General features: G+C 49.9%; 1 protein-coding gene across 3 annotated transcripts; it reads right to left on the bottom strand.

The window, feature by feature from the left end:
- Positions 1–732: 732 nt before the first annotated feature.
- Positions 733–18,413, bottom strand: SKIC8 (SKI8 subunit of superkiller complex). Of its 3 annotated transcripts, none has more exons than XM_040493427.1 (11): positions 18,331–18,413; positions 15,261–15,311; positions 14,517–14,544; positions 12,913–13,018; positions 12,360–12,532; positions 6,256–6,404; positions 5,976–6,069; positions 4,792–4,885; positions 3,446–3,538; positions 2,662–2,740; positions 733–1,008 (listed from the first exon to the last, which is right to left on the bottom strand). In XM_040493427.1, the coding sequence occupies exons 2-11, from the start codon at positions 15,270–15,272 to the stop codon at positions 919–921; spliced, it is 918 nt and encodes a 305-aa protein (XP_040349361.1). In that variant the 5' UTR covers positions 15,273–15,311; positions 18,331–18,413; the 3' UTR covers positions 733–918. The 3 variants fall into 3 exon arrangements, with proteins under 3 accessions (XP_040349361.1, XP_040349362.1, XP_040349363.1); XM_040493428.1 differs by lacking the exon at positions 18,331–18,413 and adding an exon at positions 18,093–18,224; XM_040493429.1 differs by lacking the exon at positions 18,331–18,413 and adding an exon at positions 16,790–16,793.
- Between the last annotated feature and the right edge of the window lie 2,242 nt (positions 18,414–20,655).

Below are 20,655 nucleotides of genomic sequence, written 5' to 3'. Positions count from 1 at the left end.
ATGGAGATCTGATGGGTCAGCCTCCACTGTCCTGGAGCTTGTAATTGGAGTGAGAAGGGCAAGCGTCAGCTATGGGCGATGGCTGTGGAAAGGAGGGGGCAGCCATAAGAGCCCCCCCCCGTGGGTGTGGGGGGCGGGGGCGCTACAGGCAGAGGAAACGTCAAGGGCTCTGTGGTTACAGGAGGGCGACCAAGGTCGAGAGGCAGGAGAGGGAGGTGATAGGGGTTTGGGGAAAAGCCACGACTGGACTTACAGGCACACGAGGTTCTTAATAAACAGCAGCAAGCTTCAGAGTGCTAGCCATTTCCATGCCAACCAAGTTCAAGTGGCTGCTGAGAGAACCGAAGTACTGGTCCTCCGGGGAAACCGAGGCAGGGTTGGAGCCCAAAGACGCTGTCAAGGCAGCCTCTCTAAAGTTAACAGAGTGCACAGTGCAGCAGCGGACATTTTCAAAACACCAAGTAGATGCCCAGGAAGGTAGGACTCTGAACATTCTCACCCGGCCAAATATCCTAACCCTTCAGGACCCCGTTCTGAAACCCATCAGCTTTATCAAACCGCTTCTGTGTGACTTGGCACCCTGGAGGAGGAAGCCTGTGCCTCTAAACTGCAAGTTCATTAAGTGCCTGGGTCCCTCTGGGACAGTTACCTGCTTTCGCACGATGCCGACTTCCCCCTGCTCTCCTGCCGGCCGCAGGGTGCACGGAAGAAGTATTTTCAAGAACACCAGTGTCTGGGTCACGAACACTGTTAAAGTATGAACAGCATTTCCAATAAAACATGAAAAGATTTATATTATATCTACAAAATTTAAGTTTCTGCTACAATAAATGCTCTGTTTTGTTAAGCTAGGAAGGTAAGGAATGTCACGATCAATGTATACATTCTCTTTGCAGCATTAGTCTGGGAGACTGGTGTTCACACTGGGCAATCATAGATGTGAATTTCCTGGTCGTCGCCGACAGACACAATTTTTGAGCCATTTCCATTGTATTTTACTCCCCAGACCTGTAAATCCAATAAAAAGAAAAAACAAAGTTGTCATGTCTTTATTCTTTATGAACAAACATCCTCCTCTATTCTCATCGTACCAAATCTAGAAAAACACCAAAAGGACAGTGTTCCGTGTTTTCTGAACCAGCAAGAATGGGGCCTTTTCTTTAACGGGATTATGTGGCATTGCTCCTGTCGTCATGCCCTCACCTCCCATACTCCGTCAGATCTCATTTCTAAACACAAATCTGTGTACCTACAAACCTTTCAAGATTCAGAACCCGAGGAAGGACCTAATGCCGTGAAGACGGAACCCACAGGGGACGGCATGGGCTTGCGTTTGAAAGAAAAAGGCCCCAGGACCATCCCCAGGGCATGACCTCAGGGGCCCCTCACCTAACGCCCCCCACCCCCCAGCCAACGATCCTCCCCTGTGACTAGAGGCCTCAAGCTGGATAACTAGACGTCACGGGGCACTGACTTGACTTGCTGCGTGTTCAAGTGCGCAGTCACACTGCCTTCCTGACAAAACACGGGGCCGGAGTTCCCTCAGGTCAGCCTGTCCCTCTGACCCCAAGTGGGGCGGGCGGGGGGGGGGGGTGTCCAGCCGCAATCTCAGCGTTGCCACCCAAACACCACCTCCGAGACCACCACACTCAGCCTCTCGCACGGGGAAACGCGGCCAGCCAGGGGGGTTTACTCCCACGGCAGAATGTTTAAATCCAGAAGTGAAGTATCAAGACTAAATTCCCTCAACTCTGTTAGCACTGATTTAAGATCAAACGGAAAAAAGCATGAACAATTATGCTAACTTTAAGCTGCATTCCAAAGGGGACACGGGGCGCCTGGCTGACTCAGCTGGTGGAGCCTGTAACTCTTGATCTTGGGGTTGTGAGTTCAAGCCTCAATGTTGGGCCTATATACAGATTATTTAAATATAAAATTTGAAAAAAGAAAGCATCATCATAAAAACAACTATGTATTGAAAGTCAACTTTTTTACTGCCTTGGGCATTTTATTTTTTACACTAACCAGTTTCCCAACACTTGCTAGTCTAAATGGCTGGGGCCGGCAGCACTGGCCTCATGGGGAGCCGGGTAGAATGCAGAGCCCCAGGCCCCACGCCAGACCTACTGAGTGGGCCTCTGCCTTCCACCGGAGCCTCCACTCACCTCCACACTGGCAGAGACAACAAGGCCCCCAGGAAAACAGAGCCCCCTTTTCCTCATTTAAACACTGATGCAAAAGTTATGTCGATAAAGCCAAACAACCCATGAGAAATCGTGGCTTCGAGTATGTTTAAAAAAAAAAAAAAAAAAGGAAAGAACAAGAAAAGAAAAAGATCACATCACTTCTGTGGGCAGCTCCAAAAACGACAAGTGCAGACTTGTGGGGAAGGCCCTTCCCGAGCTGCACGGCAGGCCGCACCCGGAACAGCGCTCCCGGCGGGCCCCCGAACGGCAGTGTGGCTACCGCCACGTTCTCACGCCTCTCGGCTCGCTAGGCTGCCAGCACATCCGCAGCACCCGCAGCCCAGACAGGACACAGGATGCTGGCTGGCCGGACACTGAGCAGGGAGCCCCAAGGCCCCGGCAGCGGGTCGGGGAAGGGGGAGGGCGGGTGCAGTGCTCAGACGACGCCAGCGGACACGAAGGAACTGGGCCATACCTGATCCTGGTGATCAAAGAAGGTGTGCACGCAAGTCCTCGTTCCAACATCCCAAACTTTCACACTTTTGTCAGATGAACTGTTTTAAAAAAGGGAACATTAGTATCAGAACGGTTTTCATCCCGGTTTTAAAGTCGGAAGGAATGTGACTGGAAACCCCACCCTCCTATCACCTACCCTCTGCCTACCTGTACTCAGTGGCCAGCCTGGGCCCCGGGGGTGGGGGGTGGGGGTCCCGGGGCCGGCATCTCCGTGGCTTCCCCCACGCACGGAGCAGCCATTTCCCTGAAGTTCTCGTCTGCCCCGCCCTCGTGCAAGTGCCCTCAGCAGGAGTCTCAGACACCTGTGCCTGTTTCCGGATTGAGGGGCCCTGTCACAGCCTCCAAGTGGAGGCTCGCTCCTGCAGGAAGAGGCTTCTGTAGCCTCTGAGCACTGTTATTAAACTGTCTGTCTCAAATCTTCCACCTGTCCTGGCCGTCCCGGGCCGGAATAACACTGGGCTCTCAAAGCACAACATTCTGCAAACAGACCTACGTATTTTAAGTTACTACCGGAATACAGGCATCCACTCCTAAAGTAACTGTGTGCAGAAGCCTAGACTGAAAACAGTCCACCTTCGATCCCGCCAAGGACAACTGCCTTCACAGCTTCAAACAAAACCCAAAACCAGTGAGGAAACCCGTCTACAAAAAAAAGGTCAGATCATCTTCAAATTTTAAGGTGATTCCTAAAAGACCATCTACATCTTCCCAGCATTTAAGGAAGTGCCAAGAATCAAAAGTACCTGGAAACAAAGTGAGTGTCGTCAGGACAAAAGGCGACATTCAGCACCCACGACGCGTGGCCACTCAGTGTTCCAGCCAAGTTGGCGTGTTGTCTGAAATGGGGAAGTTTCAATCAAAATGGAGAGGGAACAAGTCTGTATGGCGGCATTAGCACAAAATGTGTGAATTTCCCCCAACAGCAAAGAGTACTATTTAAGCTGAGAGCTTAAAAGCTCAAAATAAAGGAACCACATTCTAGCAGCTCAGCAAGATGACTCCGGAGACAGGACCCGAGGGCCGGCAGGGGCAGGCAGGCCACCTCGGACAGCAGCAGGCTCTGACCCCGACCGCACCGTTTCCACCATATCCCAGGGAGGTGTCCACATCCACTCCCCAACAGACGTGGCCTGCATACGCCATTCTCTTGTAAAGTTTATTTTTGACAGAAAAGCCCATGGGCAAGCAGAGGAGGAGGAGCAGAGAGAAAGAGAGAGAGAGAATCCCAAGCAGACGCCACACTGAAAGCGCCAGCCCCGAGTCCTAACAAGCCAGCACACTGGATAGAGGTGCCCCCTGAATCTAACAAGCCAGCACACTGGACAGAGGCACGCCCCGTGTCCTAACACCCCCAGTCAGCTCGTCAGAAGCCACAGCCCCAAGATCAGCCTTGCTGACAATTTTTTGTCTTCCAAAAGCTGCTAGAAGTACTCCTACTGTCCAGCAGCTCCCGAAAAACCCTCACAGGCCCAGGTGTGGGCTCGCACACAGACGGTCAGGATTGTGGAACAGACAAATGGCAGCAATCTTAGCACCCATTCATCGCTGGGGCACGGAGAAGTGTGACGTGTGCCCCCAGGGGATCAGGACACCACATTCGGAAGCCGTGAGCCAGAGGCACACAGGTCTCAGTACTGAGTCAAAGTGTCAAGCACACAAACACCTCTCAGGGGAGACTTGTGGGGGTAACAGGATGGGGAAAAGCCCAGGAGAAAGGGGCCTTGCACAAGCTGACGGTGACAGACGGCCACGACCTGAAGAGAGCGATCACTCTCTCTTATGCCTCCCCACCCGCACATTACTCACCTGCCAGAAGAAATTTAAAGTCAGAGAGCCCCACAAGAGGCAGGACAGCTGAGAAAAGGCAAGAAAGACCCCACCCTGGCAGGCAGATGGTGCACATCTCCCTCCCGGACATTCCCAGTTCGAGGACGGGGGTGTGATGGGGGAGGAAGGCCTGAGGCTCTGCACACAAGCCCCCGAGGGACCCGGGAGAAGGGCTGCATACTCGACAGGACTCCTCCAAGCAGTGGGAGACAAGACGGACACTGGTACTGGGCGAGAAGCCCGAGTCTCCGTGGCAACTTACACATCATAGATCTTGATGTAGCCGTCATCTGAGGCAGTGACGAGCAGCTGAGAATCCGGGGAGAAGGTCAAGGAGCGGATGGGCATAGCATGGCCTGAAATTCACAAAGGCCCCGTTAGTCTCCCCCCAAGGGCTCCCCACTGACAGCGTCCCTTTTAACGACCACAAGTATTTGAGCCGCACTGCCCAGGAGCTTTTCGTCAGAGAGGGAGGGGAATGACTGGATGCACCCCTCCTCCTAATGTTCTGGAAACATCCATGCAATCCAGGCCCCATCCTCCTGGAGCCACCTCTCCTCAGTTCCCTTCCTCACCAGCTGGACCTCAGCACACATGGCTTGGGAAAAACTCCTCTGCTACAAATATGGACAAATAGGGAAACACACATTGCTTCTGATCTGTATGAACAAACAGGACGCGCTTTCCCTACCAAATCCTGTGTTGTGGAGTAAACAATAAACTGAGGAGGTAACGTATGCATGTGCCTGCCAGGATGGGGTCCTTCTTGCCTTTTCTCAGCCGTCCTGCCTCTTTTGGGGCTCTCTGACTTTAAATTTCTTCTGGCAGGTAAGTAGTGTGCGGGTGAGGAGGCACAGGAGAGAATTCAGAATTCAAACTGGTACAAAAGAGCACAGGGCAGAGGCGCGTTCAGCGTCCAACTCCTGGTGTCAGCTCAGGTCACGATTTCACAGTTGGTGGGTTTGAGCCCCGTGCCGGGCTCTGTGCCGACAGCATGGAACCTGTTTTGGATTCTCTCTCTCTCAAAATAAACAAACATGTAAAACAGCACAGGCTAGAAGCCTCTGTCCCATCCACCATGCTTGACGGGGCTCGCACCCACACCCTGAGGCCAGCAGAGCAGAGCGCAGGCAGGGCGCTTTCATCCACCGTCAGATTCTTGACAAAACTGGTTTTTAATCACGACTTTCTGTAGAACCAAACAAGACAGAGACGAAACTCTAATACAGCTGAGATCTACTAACACAAAAACGGAGTAAGCCCATTCACCAAAACAAGCACTCAACAGGGGTACAAGTCTGACCACGCACTAAGACTTGGAGGCGTCTCAGACTTCCAACGGAGATAGTATAAAGCTCATTTGTCATTTAGTAGCATTTTAATAAAAGAACAATTCTTCCTCTGTGGTCGGATAACCCAGTTTGCACAGAAGAAAATGAGCCATACCTTCCAGCGTGTGCAGGAGTTTTCCAGTTGCGATGTCAAAAATATTGATGATTCCGTCTATGGCTCCACTGGCCAGGTACTTCCCATCAGGACTCTGTGGAGAACACGCAGAGAGCACCTGAGACTCCGCGTTGTTAGGCCACGCCCAGCAAACCTCAGCAAATCCCCTGCTCACGACACCCCACGCCCGCCACACAGCTGCCTGCCCCCAGCACGGCCACGGGCCGGAGGCACAGACTGCAAACAGTGGGAGACAGAGGAGAGAGCAAGGTTTCCTTACATATGCAATACTAAGAATGAATTTTCCTCTGGTGTCCAAAGAATATTCCTTTTTCCCACTTTCCACACCAAAAATGTTCACTTTTCCCACATGAGTTCCTGTGGCCAGATACTGGGAATCAGGGGAAAAGGCCAAAGTCCAGGCATCCACTGAACAGAAAGAAAGAAAAAAAAAACACAATGAGAAAAGATGTGACCTTAATTTTAAAAACTTTTTTTTTTTTAATGTTATTTCTGAGACAGAGAGAGACAGAGCATGAGCAGGGCAGGGGCAGAGAGAGGGGCACACACCGAATCTGAAACGGGCTCCAGGCTCTGAGCTGTCAGCACGTGGGGCTCGAACTCATGGACCGTGAGATCATGACCTGAGCTGAAGTCGGACACTCAAGCAACTGAGCCACCCAGGCGCCCCAATTTTAAAAACTTTTAAAGTTTTACCAAAAGATACATTTTTAAAAGATTAGAAATCATGTCCTGATTCAAAAACCTATGTGTAAAGGTGTTAATTCTTTACCAACTTAGTACAGATCTACTTAAATTTTAATAAAAACAGGACGGACAAGTGTTAACAAGGATATCGAGAAACCCAAATCCTCATACACTGGTGTGACCACTCTGAAAAACATTTCGAGTTTTTGTTTTTAACTTTAATCACTGGGGGCTCATCATAAGTGCACCCCTTCATCCCATCACCTATTTAACCCACCCTCCACCTCCCTCCCCTCTGGTGACCAGCAGTGTGTTCTCTATAGTTAAGAGTCTGTTTCTTGGCTTGTCTGTTCCCTCCCCCCACCCATCTGCTCATTTGTTTCTTAAATTCCACATACAAGTGAGATCACATGGTATTTATCCTCCTCTGACTCATTTCACTGAACATAATACTCTTCCTAGATCCATCCATGTCATTGCAAATGGCAAGATCTCATTATTATGACTAATATTCCACTGTATATGTATCACATCATCTGTATGTATTCATCAGTCAGTGGACACTGGGGCTGCTTCCAGATCTTGGCTATTGTACATAATGCTGCTGTAAACATACGGGTACATCTATGCCTTCGAATCAGTGCTTTGTATCCTTCAGGTAAACACTTAGTAGTGCAATTGCTGGATCACAGGATAGTTCTATTTTTAACTTTCTGAGGAACCGCCACACTCTTCTCCACAGTGGCTGCACCAGCATCCCCACCAACAATGCAAGAGGTTCCCCTTTCTCCGTATCCTCGCCAACACTTGTTACTTCTCGTGTTGTTGATTTTAGCCGTTCTGACAGGTGTGCGGTAGTATCTATTGTGGTTCTGATCTGCGTTTGCCCGATGACGAGTGACACTGAGGATCTTTCATGGGTCTGTTGGCATCCGGATGTCTTCTTTGGAAAAGTGTCTGTCCATGTCTTCTGCTCATTTTTATTTTTAAATTTTTTAAAAATCTTTATTTATTTCTGAGAGACAGAGACACAGTGTGAGCGAGGGAGGGGCAGAGACAGAGAGAAAGACACAGAATCTGAAGACAGGCTCCAGGCTCTGAGCTGTCAGTACAGAGGCCGACACGGGGCTCGAACTCACAAGCCGTGAGATCCTGACCTGAGCTGAAGTTGGATGCTCAACCGACTGAGCCACCCAGGCGCCCCCATGTCTTCTGCTCATTTTTAAACTGGATTATTTTTGGGGAGTGTTGGGTTGTATAAGTTCTTTATATATTTTGGATACTAACCCTTTATCTGATACGTCATTCGCAAATTTGTTCTCCCATTCCGGTGGCTGCCTTTTAGTTTTGTTGATTGTTTCCTTCACTGTGCAGAAGCTTTATCTTGAGAAAGTCCCAGTGGTCTATTTTTGCTTTTGTTCTCCTTGCCTCAGGAGACGTATCTAGAAGGAAGCTGCTGCAGCCAATGGCAAAGAGGTTACTGCCTGTCTTCTCCTCTAGGATTACTACGGTTTCAGGCCTCACATTTAGGTCTTTAGTCCATTTTCAATTTATTCTTGTGTATGGCGTAAGAGAGTGGCCCAATTTTCCCAATACCATCTGTGGAAGAGATTGTTTCCCATTGGACATTCTCTCCTGCTTTGTTGAAGATTAGTTGACCGTACAGTTGTGTCCATTTCTGGGTTTTCTATTGTGTTCTACTGATCTGTGTGCCTATTTTTGTGCCAGAATCATACTGTCTTGGTGATTACAGCTTTGTAGTATAGCTTGGAATCTGGAATCGTGATGCCTCCAGCTTTGCTTTGCTTTTTCAAGATTACTTTGGCTATTTGGGGTCTTCTGTGGTACCACACACATTTTAGGATTGTTCTAGCTCTGTGAAGAATGCTGGTGGTATTTTGATAGAGAGTACATTAAATGTGTAGACTGCTTTGGGTAGCATAGACATCTTAACAATGTTTGCTCTCTCAGTCAAGGAGCATGGAATGTTTCTCCATTTCTTTGCTTCCTCTTCAATTTCTTTCATCAGTGTTTTATAGTTTTCAAAGTACAGGACTTTCAGCTTCTTGGGTGGGTTTACTCACAGGTATCTTATTGTTTTTAGTGCAGTTGTAAATAGGATTGTTCTCTTAACAGTCTGACAATTATTTTTATTTTTTAAAAATGTTTATTTATTTTTGAGAGCGAGAGAGCACAAGCAGGGAAGGGGCAGAGAGAGACGGAGACACAGAATTTGAAGCAGGCTCCAGGCTCCGAGCTGTCAGCACAGAGCCCGACCCGGGGCTCGAACTCACGAGCCGTGAGATTACGACCTGAGCTGAAGTCGGCCGCTTAACCAACTGAGCCACTTAGGTGCCCCCAGTTTGACAATTTCTTAAATGCAAACAAGTACCACAACATCTGGCAGTTCCACTCCTGGATATCCACCCGAGAGAAATGAAAACACGTGTCCACACAGACTTGGGCAGTGGTGTTCACAGCACCGCCCATAACAGTAAAAACCTGGAGAGAATCCAAATGTCCATCAAGTGCTGGGTGGGAGAACAAAATATTCTGCAACGTGGTAAGGGAACACTGTCCAGAAACAAAAAGGAGCTGCCGGCACACCCTACAACACGAATGAGCCTGAAAACCTTACGCCGCAGAAAGACGGTGTAGAAGACAACCCCCCCCCCCCCCACCTACGTGGAAGTTCTCCAAAGGCAAAACTGCAGACACAGTGGGTCTGAGGCTGCCTGAGGCTGAGGCGCACACGGACTGCACGTGGACCTGAGGGGACGTTCTGAGGCGCGCGAGTGTTTTAAAACTGAACTGCAGAGCTGGCTGCACGGCCCCAGAGATTTACAAAAACTCGGTGAACCGCACGCTCACCGTGGGTTAACCTGATGCTGCAATCACAGCAGTGCAAGCTTGCCTCAAGGAAGCTGTGAATAAAGGAACACGTACTGCTGTAAACACTCTTCTGTTGTGCCATGATAGGACACGGGACGGCGGAGAGGCCGCTGAGCTGGACTCCTGGCAGACAGGGGTCCCAGCACAGATGGGTCAGCAGTGTCTTCCAAGGGGTTTTAAAACAAAACTCCCTTGCAAATTTTAACATATTCAAAGGAGTGATCAATAATTTAGCTCTATCACTTTTCTTATGAAACGTTTTAAAAAGGAAATTAACTTCAGGGCACCTGGCTGGCTCAGTCAGTTAAGAGTCCGACTTCGGCTCAGGTCATGGTCTCACGGTCTGTGGCTTCGGCCCCGTGTCAGGCTGTGTGCTGACAGCTCAGAGCCTGGAACCTGCTTCAGATTTTGTGTCTCCCTCTCTCTCTGCCCCACCCACCCACTCACACACTCTCTCTCACTTAAAAATAAACATTAAAAAAATTTTTTTAAAAAAAGAATGCTCAATCAAGATCTGAAAAAGCTTTTGTAATCAACAGGTACTTTTTAATCTGTAAATGACTAGCATTTACTCTAATAAGATTATGCTTTCTTATTCCTATTATAGTTAGCTGTTTACTGGAATAACAGTTTTTAGAGAATCTGATTTTTATTCCTTGCAGTTTAATAGAATAACATTTCTGAATTATTTTTACAATTCCCTATTAACTGGTTTACAATATGGAATTTTTAGTACGAAATATCCTTATGCTCAGAACTGAAGGAATTCTTATTCCTTATTCCTGCACCCTAAGATTTATATCTGCATAACAGACATTTACTCTCGTAAGCCCCACCTCCCCAATGGGAGGCTCCCCTGCCGTCGGGGCTGTCCTGCCGTGGGGGGGCGAGGCCCTGGCTGCTCCCACTCGTCTTCCCAAGCGCCAGTGTGCTGGGGGCAGCGTCTGTGTCTTCAGCCTCACTTCCTTCCTCAGGATCAGTGATTTTCTTTCTTTCTTTTGCCGTGGTGGTCGGTCCACACCCCCCGGGCATATTTCCCAGACAGGTACAGCTTCGGGGCCCACGTCCCCGTATTCATTGTCCGGGCGACTCAGCTGCTCCTCTGTCACCCAAGGAACTGCCATTTGGTGGCCGGGTCCGGTTCTGTGCAGATTCCTGAACCAAGAGAAATCCAGCCCCTTGACAAGTCTCTGCACCGTTTCTTTCCTAACAGTAACCTTCCAACGGGCACGTGCCTCACACACGGACGAGGCGCCCGGCTGTCGACGGCACTGCTGGTCAGGCAAGGCCGGCTGCGTGCAGACCCACCCTCTTCCCGGAACCAATCCAGCACTCGTTTCTTCAACTGCAGCGTGCCCGTGACCACGACAGCCATGCAGTGACCTCAGCGTCCTAGGTCTGGGGAAGGCCTGGGTGCCCAAGGTGAAAAGGCAGCAAGAGATCTGCCTCCTTCTCCTCTCCCTGGCTCTGTAACAGTCTTCGTAGATTTGGGGGCCGGTCTGGGACCCCAAGTCCTCCGTGAGTGACGTCGGCAGATAAGGAGAGGGGCAAGACAACCACCCGGGGCGATCACAGTGTCCCCCATACGTAGCCTTTTCCAAATGCATATCCAGCCCACACACCCTGATAACTGTGTTTCAGTGGAAACAAAATAGGGTCTGGGCACACGTATCCTTTAAAAAGCTCCAGGGGTGAGCCTCACAGACCGGGGAGCCTTGCTTCTGAGGGAAAATACACGCAGTTTCCAGACAACCTAGCCTCCTTACAAACCCTGGGACTACTATTCTTTCCAATATAAAGCCGGTCGTGATTACTGAGCACAGCCAGTAGGGGGCAAACCTCCCCGGGGCTCCAACCAAGGGAGGTGTGCCAGGGAAACAGCTAAGCGGCTTCTCTGGGATCAAGGCAGTGGCTCTCTGTGCTCTCTAGCGGCCATCACCCATTCTGGCGAACAGCCCCTGGTCACGAATGCCATGCAGACATTTATAAGTAAAGTTGAGGGGACAAGGGATCCTGAGATGTCGCGCTGCTTGTGCCACATGACCCGGCCCACTGAAATCATTAATCAAGGCTGATGGACAAGACTATGCTGTCCTACGACGCTTTAGATAAAATGAATGTTATTCCAGAAGTTTCCTGTCCCTCAAATACAGATCATAGGAGAGACTGCCATGATACAGACCTAAGAGGACACACTACTGTGCACAAGAGACTCCTATCAGGCAGGGCACATGTCAAATTAGAGCACGGCAAACAGAACCCCTGGACCATCCGGATACAGGTCCACACCCCCAAATCTAAAGCTTCTAAAAAACTGTTTTTGAAACACGGTTAATACCAAAATTTAGTTGGCAGTGAAATCTCACCTGCACAGACACACACACTCATGTTTCGTTGCTAAGATATTAATGCTCCCTCCAACTCCACAAAAGGTATCACATAACCCACAGCCCACACACCCGCATTATCCTCTCCAAGCCAAAAAATTCTGAACCTGGGTGGCTCAGTCGGTTAATTCTTGATTTCGGCTCAGGTCATGATCTCACGGTCTGTAAGTTCAAGCCCTGCGTCAGGGTCTATGCTGACAGCTCAGACCCTGCTTGTGATCCTCTCTCTCTCTCTCTGTCTCTCTCTGCTCCTCCCACACCCCCTCTCTCAAAATAAATAAATAAACTTAAGAAAAAAAAGACAAATTAAAAAATGCTGAACTGTAAAACATACCTATCCCTAGAGGTTTTGAGAAGTGTGAATGTCTATTATCTTCCCTAAAAGCACAACTCTTACCAGGTCCTGCATCTATGGACTTTATCTGTTTGCCGTTTTCCAAGTCCCAGAGACGAATGTGAGCATCAAGAGAACTGGACGCAGCAATGGGCAGCGTGTGGCTGATGTCCACGGACACCACACCCAGTTGATGGCCCTCCAGACTCCACTGTAGGTCCAGCCTCTCATCACACCTTCAGCGGGGGACAGAGAAATGGGTTTCTTCACACACAACACGCTGTACCTGGCATCGGAAATTCTGGTCCCCGTGACCGTGCACTACCAGTGGTCTGTGAAATGCAGAATCAGAGGGGACCTGAAGAGCCACGGGACACCAAATGTGGCCAAGTTTTAACTGTGGGACTTTTTTCTTTTTTTTTTTAAACTATAGGGTCTTAACGTTGAAGAAGAGGAAAACAAGTGAGGAAAAAATCAGCTGCCTTTTTATACCACCAACTGCTACCACTTTGTAGCTCAGAAAACAGTTAATACTTTCCTGATTGCAACTTGGGGGAGTCCAGAAGCAAAACCCTAAACCTCACTTTCCAAGGCTGTCAGGGGAAAGAGCGCTCACCATTTCCAGACCTTCACCAGGTCATCCAGGGATCCCGTGACCACTGTCTCAGAGTTTTCTTTCTTGTTTGTCCCCCAGGCGACTGACCAAATGGCATCATCATGGGCTACAATGGAAAGCAGTTCGTTTCAAAGTCTTCGTGCAACTTCTAAATTGTTCTGAACTGAAGCGGAAATACCGCTCCAACGATTCTGAGGTCCATCCACCTGCCCCTACAGGCAAAGTGCCCTCCCACCAGCTCCCATCAGAACCGCAAAGGCACACGAGCAGCCAAGGTTCTGAAGAAGCCGCTTACCCCTAATCACAGGTTCACCGGGCGGGAGGGAGCACTGGAATGAACTGGCGCGGCCCATGTGCATCAGCCCGGAGCGGCTATCACTTGGTGAAAACTAGCGAAACCGGTGGGAAACCTTCACCCCCAACCAAAAACCTACACTTGATTAAGCCTTATCTCTTAGAGATCTTTAGAAACCAGTAGGCAGTTCAACTGCAAACAGTACAGGTCTGGAAATAAATACCTCCATACTTGAGTTGCCTCTTGCCATCAAATGTCTATTATGCTTAATGAGTCAGTTACCACATTAGTCTTTTTATAAGTATTACCTCAATCACAACAGCCCTATCAAGTAGCTGCTCATTTTACAGACAAGGAATCGGAGGCTGAGAGAAGCCAAGGAAGTCACCCAAAGTCAAAAGCCAAGAAGGAGTGAAACTGGGACTCCAACCCAATCTAGTAACCAACAACTCAAGTGCAGCTTGAATCTGAAGTCCGCCAGCTGCATATCCGGGGGGCCTGCCTGTCAAGTCTGCAGACCGAGCCTTTATTCGTCCCGGGAGCAGTGGTCAAGGAACACCTTCCCAAGACGTGAAGGTAAGGGCCCCGAACAGCTGTGACTCACGTACAGCCCCGTGGCTCCAACGACTTGCCCACCCGAGCCAGCCTGCTGCCCGGACGGCAGGAGCTGCACACCAGGTAGCCGACTGGCAATACTCATTAGCTGGTTATTCATCTGAGCTAACTTGGAAGGATGCTTTGGGCTTAAACTTCAGACTCCCTAAACGTCCCTACTTAGAGCGGAAGAGCTTTTATTAGGCATTCCCACAAACTCCCCCAGGCGCCACCTGACCCGTCCAGGTGTGCTTAACAGCTGCGCAAAGCCCAATATCCCTGGCAAGCTGCACTCCCGGACTGGACTCTGGCCTCCCCCCCCCCCGGCCCCCCCCCCTTTCATTAGGGTCAAAGCCTCTGCGCGAGTCCCCGCGCTTGTCTGAAATGGAAGAACCAGAGTAAAGACTCCCAAGGTAAGTTCTGAGGCTGAAATGTTTCCTCTTTCACCCTGGGAGCTGGGAAGCTCAGAGCTGCACCTTCCTCAGGTGGGAAAGTTTCCCTCAGTCTATCATGTGACCCCTGCTTTGTCTTTTCTTTTCAGTTAGTTGTCTGGGGGCTTTTGCTGCAGTCTGTTTTTAAGTGTATTTGTTTTCAGCTGCTTCTGCCAGTTCTTCTGCAGAGAGCACGTCTGGGGACTGCGCGTCTGGTCAGCCCAGAGACTCGGGGACGACACAGTTCTCACAGGTGAGTGTGCCTGAACAGGCAGGCCCCTTACCTTGCTCCTGTTTGAAGAGAATACTGTACTGAAAAAGAACAGACGCCACGTTAGACCAACGGTCAGACTTCAGATGTATCCCGTTCCCTCCCCTAAAATGCCCCGGCGCCCAAGTCACCAGCCATCCCCCCGGTAGATGTGGTTCCCCGTGTGAGCTACGTCCCCTGCCCCCACCCTGACCATCCCGCAGGCTCCCTGATTCCTGCTCATGTAAGACTTGCACAGTCGACTATACCAGAAAAAATCAGCTCTTACAGAAGCTGGGGTCTCTCCTCCCCCCACCCCTAGGACACCGATAAATTCCGTGCATTCCCTGCTCTGGTCACCAGGAGGCTCTGGGTCCAGTTTCCAGCCTAACTTCTGCAGTTGTATAAAACCACACAGCCCGCTTAACCTGTTACTGCTGTCCCTTTCCAATACTTTTTTCTTTCTGGTTTTTAAGTACCAATTCTTTTAATTTTCATTTTTTTATTAAGTAAACTCTATGCCCAACGTGGAGCTTGAACTCACAACCGTGAGGTCAAGAGTCACATGCTCTACGCACTGAGCCAGCCGGGCACCCGCTGAGTACAAATTCTTTCAACGTGTCCGTAAACTAAGGTGCAGGTTTAGTGCATTTTGGGTCACGCACTTCAGGAGCGGAGCAGGAATCAGAGGCTAGTTTCCTGACCACACACCCAGACAACATTCTGGGCCCCAACCTGCCAGAGACCAGCTGATTCTACTCCCCACCATAGGCCTTACCTGGTTGGTCATCTCCTCGACCAAGGATGAAGGGCTAACGGCCAGACAGTTCTGTGGAAACATCAGGGCTTCAGTAAGGGGGTGTCATCAGGACAGAGGGGGATACACGAGGTTGCCCTTATCAAGAAAAAAAAGGCAACCCTCTGCCACAGCGCTGCCCTGACCTTTTCTATGGATTGGCCCCAGGGGCCCCTTCACCAGCCCTGCCGGGTGGTGTGAGCTCCCCTGGAGCCCAGGGACCCCAGTAACACCCACCCCATGCCAGGTGTTCCTCTCCCCAAGTCTGACTATAGACAGGGACCAGCCTCCCTCCCTTGTTGCTCTTCAGGGACACAAAACCACAGGCCCTTTTATTTTTAAATATTATTTATTCAAAACTCAACAAGCAAATATGTGGGAACAAAGCTGTTACAGCCTCTGAAGGGGTCACGAGCACATGAATGAGGTCAGCAGCTGCAGACACGCGTCTCCCAAAAGGCAGCAGAGTCTTCAAGGACTTGTCTCAGCTAACACAAACTTACTTTAAGAACAAATTGAATTTCTCAGGCTATAATTGTCCTTGTTATTACGTGTGTGTGCCACAGACCCCTCCAGCAGCCCTGCAAAACCTAGAAACCCCTTCTCAGGACCTTTTAAATACACGGGACTAGAAAGGAAACCGAGCACTGTCAATTCTTGGTATTCAAGGCTGTCATGTTGTATGAAGTCACCAGGAACACCCAATTAGCGAAGCCTGACCCCACTGCTCCCAGGAGAAATGGACAAGGGCCGCCTGTAACATTTTTGTCAACCGACCAACACGTAACTCGTGCTATGTGTGATTCTGGTTAAAGGCCGCTTACGTGATACGTATTGCTAATTCCTTAGTTTTGAACTCACTGCCGACGGCAGCATCACTCAAGCCCAAATGAAACGTATCCAACACACGCAAAGTTTTCTCCATAAGGCACCTCGCGGCCTTCTTGCGCTGAGAACACTAACATGCCACTTTAGCATAGTGCTCGGGGGCCATTTTAAACAGTGATGTCACCGGCAAAAAGCATAAAAATGCAAAAGCCATGACACCAAACAGCCTGGAAAAGAGAACCCTTGTTAACACAGGAGGGCTGAGACAAGAAGGCAGTGTCGCCTCAGTCAGCTGTAGCTGAGAATGTGTCAGGCGACCCAAACTTTTTGCCACCGTACACTTGTCTGTGACAGACCACGAAAACACTGCAAGTACTGACTTTGGGGCCACAAATAATTTCAGTGTGTAGGCAAATTTGCAGGTACAGAATCTGTAATAACAAGCATGGATCAACCAAAATAAAATGTTATCAAAATACAAATATTAAATTGTTGATAGCATACCATACGTGACTATTTTTTTTTTAATTTTTTTTTTTTTAACGTTTATTTATTTTTGGGGCAGAGAGAGACAGAGCATGAATGGGGGAGGGACAGAGAGAGAGGGAGACACAGAATCGGAAACAGGCTCCAGGCTCTGAGCCATCAGCCCAGAGCCCGACGCGGGGCTCGAACTCACGGACCGCGAGATCGTGACCTGGCTGAAGTCGGACGCTTAACCGACTGCGCCACCCAGGCGCCCCACCCAGGCGCCCCACCATACGTGACTATTAACACAGAGCATGACTTAGCATCAAGTCTAATAACTACTACAATTCTGAAGTTGTGACGAACTTATGTCCAGGGGATATGTGACGAACATATCCAGGGGATATGTGACGAACATATCGTAAGATATGGAAACATCTGTGACTTCTATTGGTGACAAAGTCACCCTGTTAATACTGTGGTTTGCTGCCTACATTCATAACTGGAGGAAAGGCTAAATTTCAGTTAGAGATTAGAGAACATAAAAATGTGGCTTTTCTTATCCACTTTCATGCCCCCCTCAATTCTACCCAGGGACAGCAGAAACCACACAACGAAGGCATTCAGGTTACCCGCTTTAAATGTGCAAATCCCAAAAGGCCACCGTGAAGGTTTTCCAAGGATAAGAGGAAAAACAAACAACTTCTAAATAACCCTTGTCTATGAAGATCTCAATCAGGTTGGTAGTGTTTCACTCATCTGTGTCCCAAGAATGGGGTCCTGCCCAGGGTAGGAATGACGGTACGGAGCTCAAGCGAGGGCTGCTGCCCCATGAAGCCCAGGCCTGCCCTCCTCCCTTCCCACCCGGATCTCATGCTTGGCAACAGGGGAACAAGAAGGATTAGGAACACCTGCAGGACGCCAACTTCCAAGGAGCCCCCCTCCTGCCCCAGGACAAGGGGGAGCTTCTGTGGAGGAGTGACGTTTGAGGGCTGGCCATGAGTCAGGCCCTGCTTCAGGTTCCACCCCGGGACTGGCCCGCTGAACCCTCGCACCCCAGTGAGTAGGTATTCGTGGTCCCACCAGCGCCTTCCTGGTAACCTTGCAGAGCTTAAGGAAGCCTCGGAAGATTGTTCTGAGGGTAAACGGGGGACACAAGCTACATCACCTCCTCCTTCATGCTCTCCTAACAGGTCATTTGAGAGCGGAGGGGCCCCCAGAACCTCTTTTGCCACCTCCTCTGTTTAGGGAACTTCCCCCCCCCCATTTCCCAGGCGGAATTCGTTGCTGTTTCCAAAGCACACTGCACGTGCAGCTTGTACAGTCTGCCTGCCAATTTGTGCAGCTTGTACAGGCAGGTTCGTAACCCACGAAGCTAGGTGGCACGCGAAGGGACGAGAACCCAGGGACCCAGCCTGTGATCGCACCTATCCGCTCCCCAAGAGGACAGCGTGGCCCAAGGCCTGGAAAACTTCCGTTTACGGTCACAGAGACTTCTCCCGAGAAACCAGCCCTAACCTCGAGGCTGCACAGAACAGTCTCAGGATGCAAGACGAGGCCACCTACGGCCCTCCTCTCGGGCCCCGCACGCCGAGAGGCAGCCAGGACGCAAACAGTCCCAGAAGCCACCTTCGGGCCCCGCGGCCTGGAGTACCCCGGAGCAAACCAGATCGGAGGCTGCCTCCGGCCCCCCCTCGCTCCTCCGGCCCGCGGCCCCCGCCACTGCCATCCCCAACCGGCGAGCACGTCAACTCACCGCCGCCCCACCGGCTGCGCTGCCCGCCGCACTTGTGACGCAAGCTCGCGGCGACGGCGTCGCGCACCGATGAGCTTTAGGGGGCGTGGCAGCATGTCGCCCCGCCCCCGCCCCAGGGCGCAGGCGCGCGACACGGCACGGCCTACCGACGCGGCTTCACGCTCCCGGCCCCGCCCCTGAAGGTTTCTGCCACCTGCGGGTGGGGGCCGTGGGCTTCCGCTTCTCAGGGTTGGACTCCCGCGGGAGCCCCCCCTACCCAGGTGGAGGCTGGAGTCCCTCCCCCCCATTCCGATGGAGAAGAGGCGTGGGTCGCCGGTCCCACAGGAGTGCCCCCTCCGGATGGAGGAAGGTGCGAAAGCAGTGTGTGTCTGGGGCGGCCCCTGAAAGCCCAGCCCTGAGTCAGATGCAGTCTCTCCTGATTAAAACTGGGGTTGTAGCCAAAAAAGATTCTAGTAGGTGATGATAGTGAAGTGCGGTCACAGTGAATGCATGCCCCTGAAGTCTCCCTGGAAGTTAGAGCTTCACAGGATCTAGTTTATCAGGACTGCAATTCTATGATTGATTTCAGAACTGTTAGACTGCACAATTGTTTATTCTTGCAATGGCATGAAGTTCATCTTTGGGGACTTTTGGAGGTGGCTGTGTTGCCCTGAAATTGCTTAATAGACACACAAGTCTCCCAGGGCCCATTGTCTGATCCTCAGTAATTCCTTCAGTGACACCTCCGCCATGGAAACCATCCAGGCCCAGTGGATCCCCTGCATGTCACTGGTTTGGAAAGCTTGGGTCAAAGCCAGCAGGCTTCCAGACATCCTGGATTGTTAAAATTCTTATTCGGTGCCTCTTAAAAACCAAGCTATTCCTGTAACCACTCTGGATATGTTTGATCACAGGACATTTGCCCCTAAGGCCAAGAGAGAATGTACAAATTACATCTTCAGGCCAGCGGAGCGTGTCTTTGAATTGGAGGCAATTCCCATGACCTCGACCAAATGCTGAGTGGACCCTGTTCAGACACATCCCACAAAGCCAAATACACAGAAACTGGCCCTGCAATGGCTGGGACCCAGGCTCTGAAAGTGCAGAGAGGACTTAACATCAGTCCCCCAAAGCACTGGTGGTTAGCAGTGAAATGAATAATCCTCTGGCCTTCTGGACAACCAGTTGCCTTAGTTTTGGCCAATCTGCGCGTTTGTTTTTGTCGGCAAAATTTGTGGGTTTCTCTGGTTTTTGAAAATAGACTGATTATTATGGGACCACTCCCAAACCAGGATAATGGGATCACCTTTACTTTGACTTTTAGCTTTTATTTTTTTTTATTTTTTTTTTCAAAAAAAAGTTTTTTCAACGTTTATTTATTTTTGGGACAGAGATAGACAGAGCATGAATGGGGGAGGGGCAGAGAGAGAGGGAGACACAGAATCGGAAACAGGCTCCAGGCTCTGAGCCATCAGCCCAGAGCCTGACACGGGGCTCGAACTCATGGACTGCGAGATCGTGACCTGGCTGAAGTCGGACGCTTAACCGACTGCACCACCCAGGCGTCCGACTTTTAGCTTTTAAATATAAAGAAGTATCTTTGAAGACTTCCACTTTAAGAATGGTAAAATTGTGGCTATCAAAAGTGCCTCTAACTATATAAGTAAGTGAACTTTAATCTGTATGATTTGGGCTTAGGTGGATATTTCTTCTTTTTCTGTGCATTGACTATAAATCCCCCACTTCAAGATTATCCTAAAAGTACACCGATCACTTTTGTGCCCCTTAATTTTATCTGTTGTCAGATTCCTAAGGCTTTTAATCATCTATTTGCTTGCTTCCAAATCTGCCAGTCTTCAGTTCCAATTGAAGTAAATTGGGTATCAACTCAAATTTTGTCAGGCATTATAGTTGTTCTAAATAAAAATTCAATTAATCATCTTCTAAAAATGAAATAGAATAGATTAGGGGCGCCTGGGTGGTGCAGTCGGTTAAGCGTCCGACTTCAGCCAGGTCACGATCTCGCGGTCCGTGAGTTCGAGCCCCACGTCGGGCTCTGGGCTGATGGCTCAGAGCCTGGAGCCTGTTTCCGATTCTGTGTCTCCCTCTCTCTCTGCCCCTCGCCCGTTCATGCTCTGTCTCTCTCTGTCCCAAAAATAAATAAACGTTGGAAAAAAAAGTTAAAAAAAAAAAAGAAATAGAATAGATTAAAAAGAAATAACATAGAAGATATAAGAGTGCATCATGCATGGTAAAGTTACATCATGTAAAAAAGAACCAAAACGTGTTTCATATATTCAGATAATGGAAAGGAAATATTCAAAGGAAATGCAAAGGAAAATACTT

This window comes from Herpailurus yagouaroundi, unplaced genomic scaffold (assembly GCF_014898765.1).
Source record: "Herpailurus yagouaroundi ecotype Mexico unplaced genomic scaffold, PumYag 185, whole genome shotgun sequence".
NCBI classification, from domain to species: Eukaryota; Metazoa; Chordata; class Mammalia; order Carnivora; family Felidae; genus Herpailurus; species Herpailurus yagouaroundi.
Note: the sequence above shows the minus strand (reverse complement) of the source record. Positions and strands in the feature narration are given on the sequence as shown.

Coding starts and splice junctions, on each gene's coding strand:
- SKIC8 (XM_040493427.1), bottom strand. Junction 6,405..12,359: donor GTCCATAGATGCAGGACCTG/GTAAGAGTTGTG, acceptor CTTTCTGTTCAG/TGGATGCCTGGACTTTGGCC. Junction 1,009..2,661: donor TCTTTGATCACCAGGATCAG/GTATGGCCCAGT, acceptor TTGGATTTACAG/GTCTGGGGAGTAAAATACAA.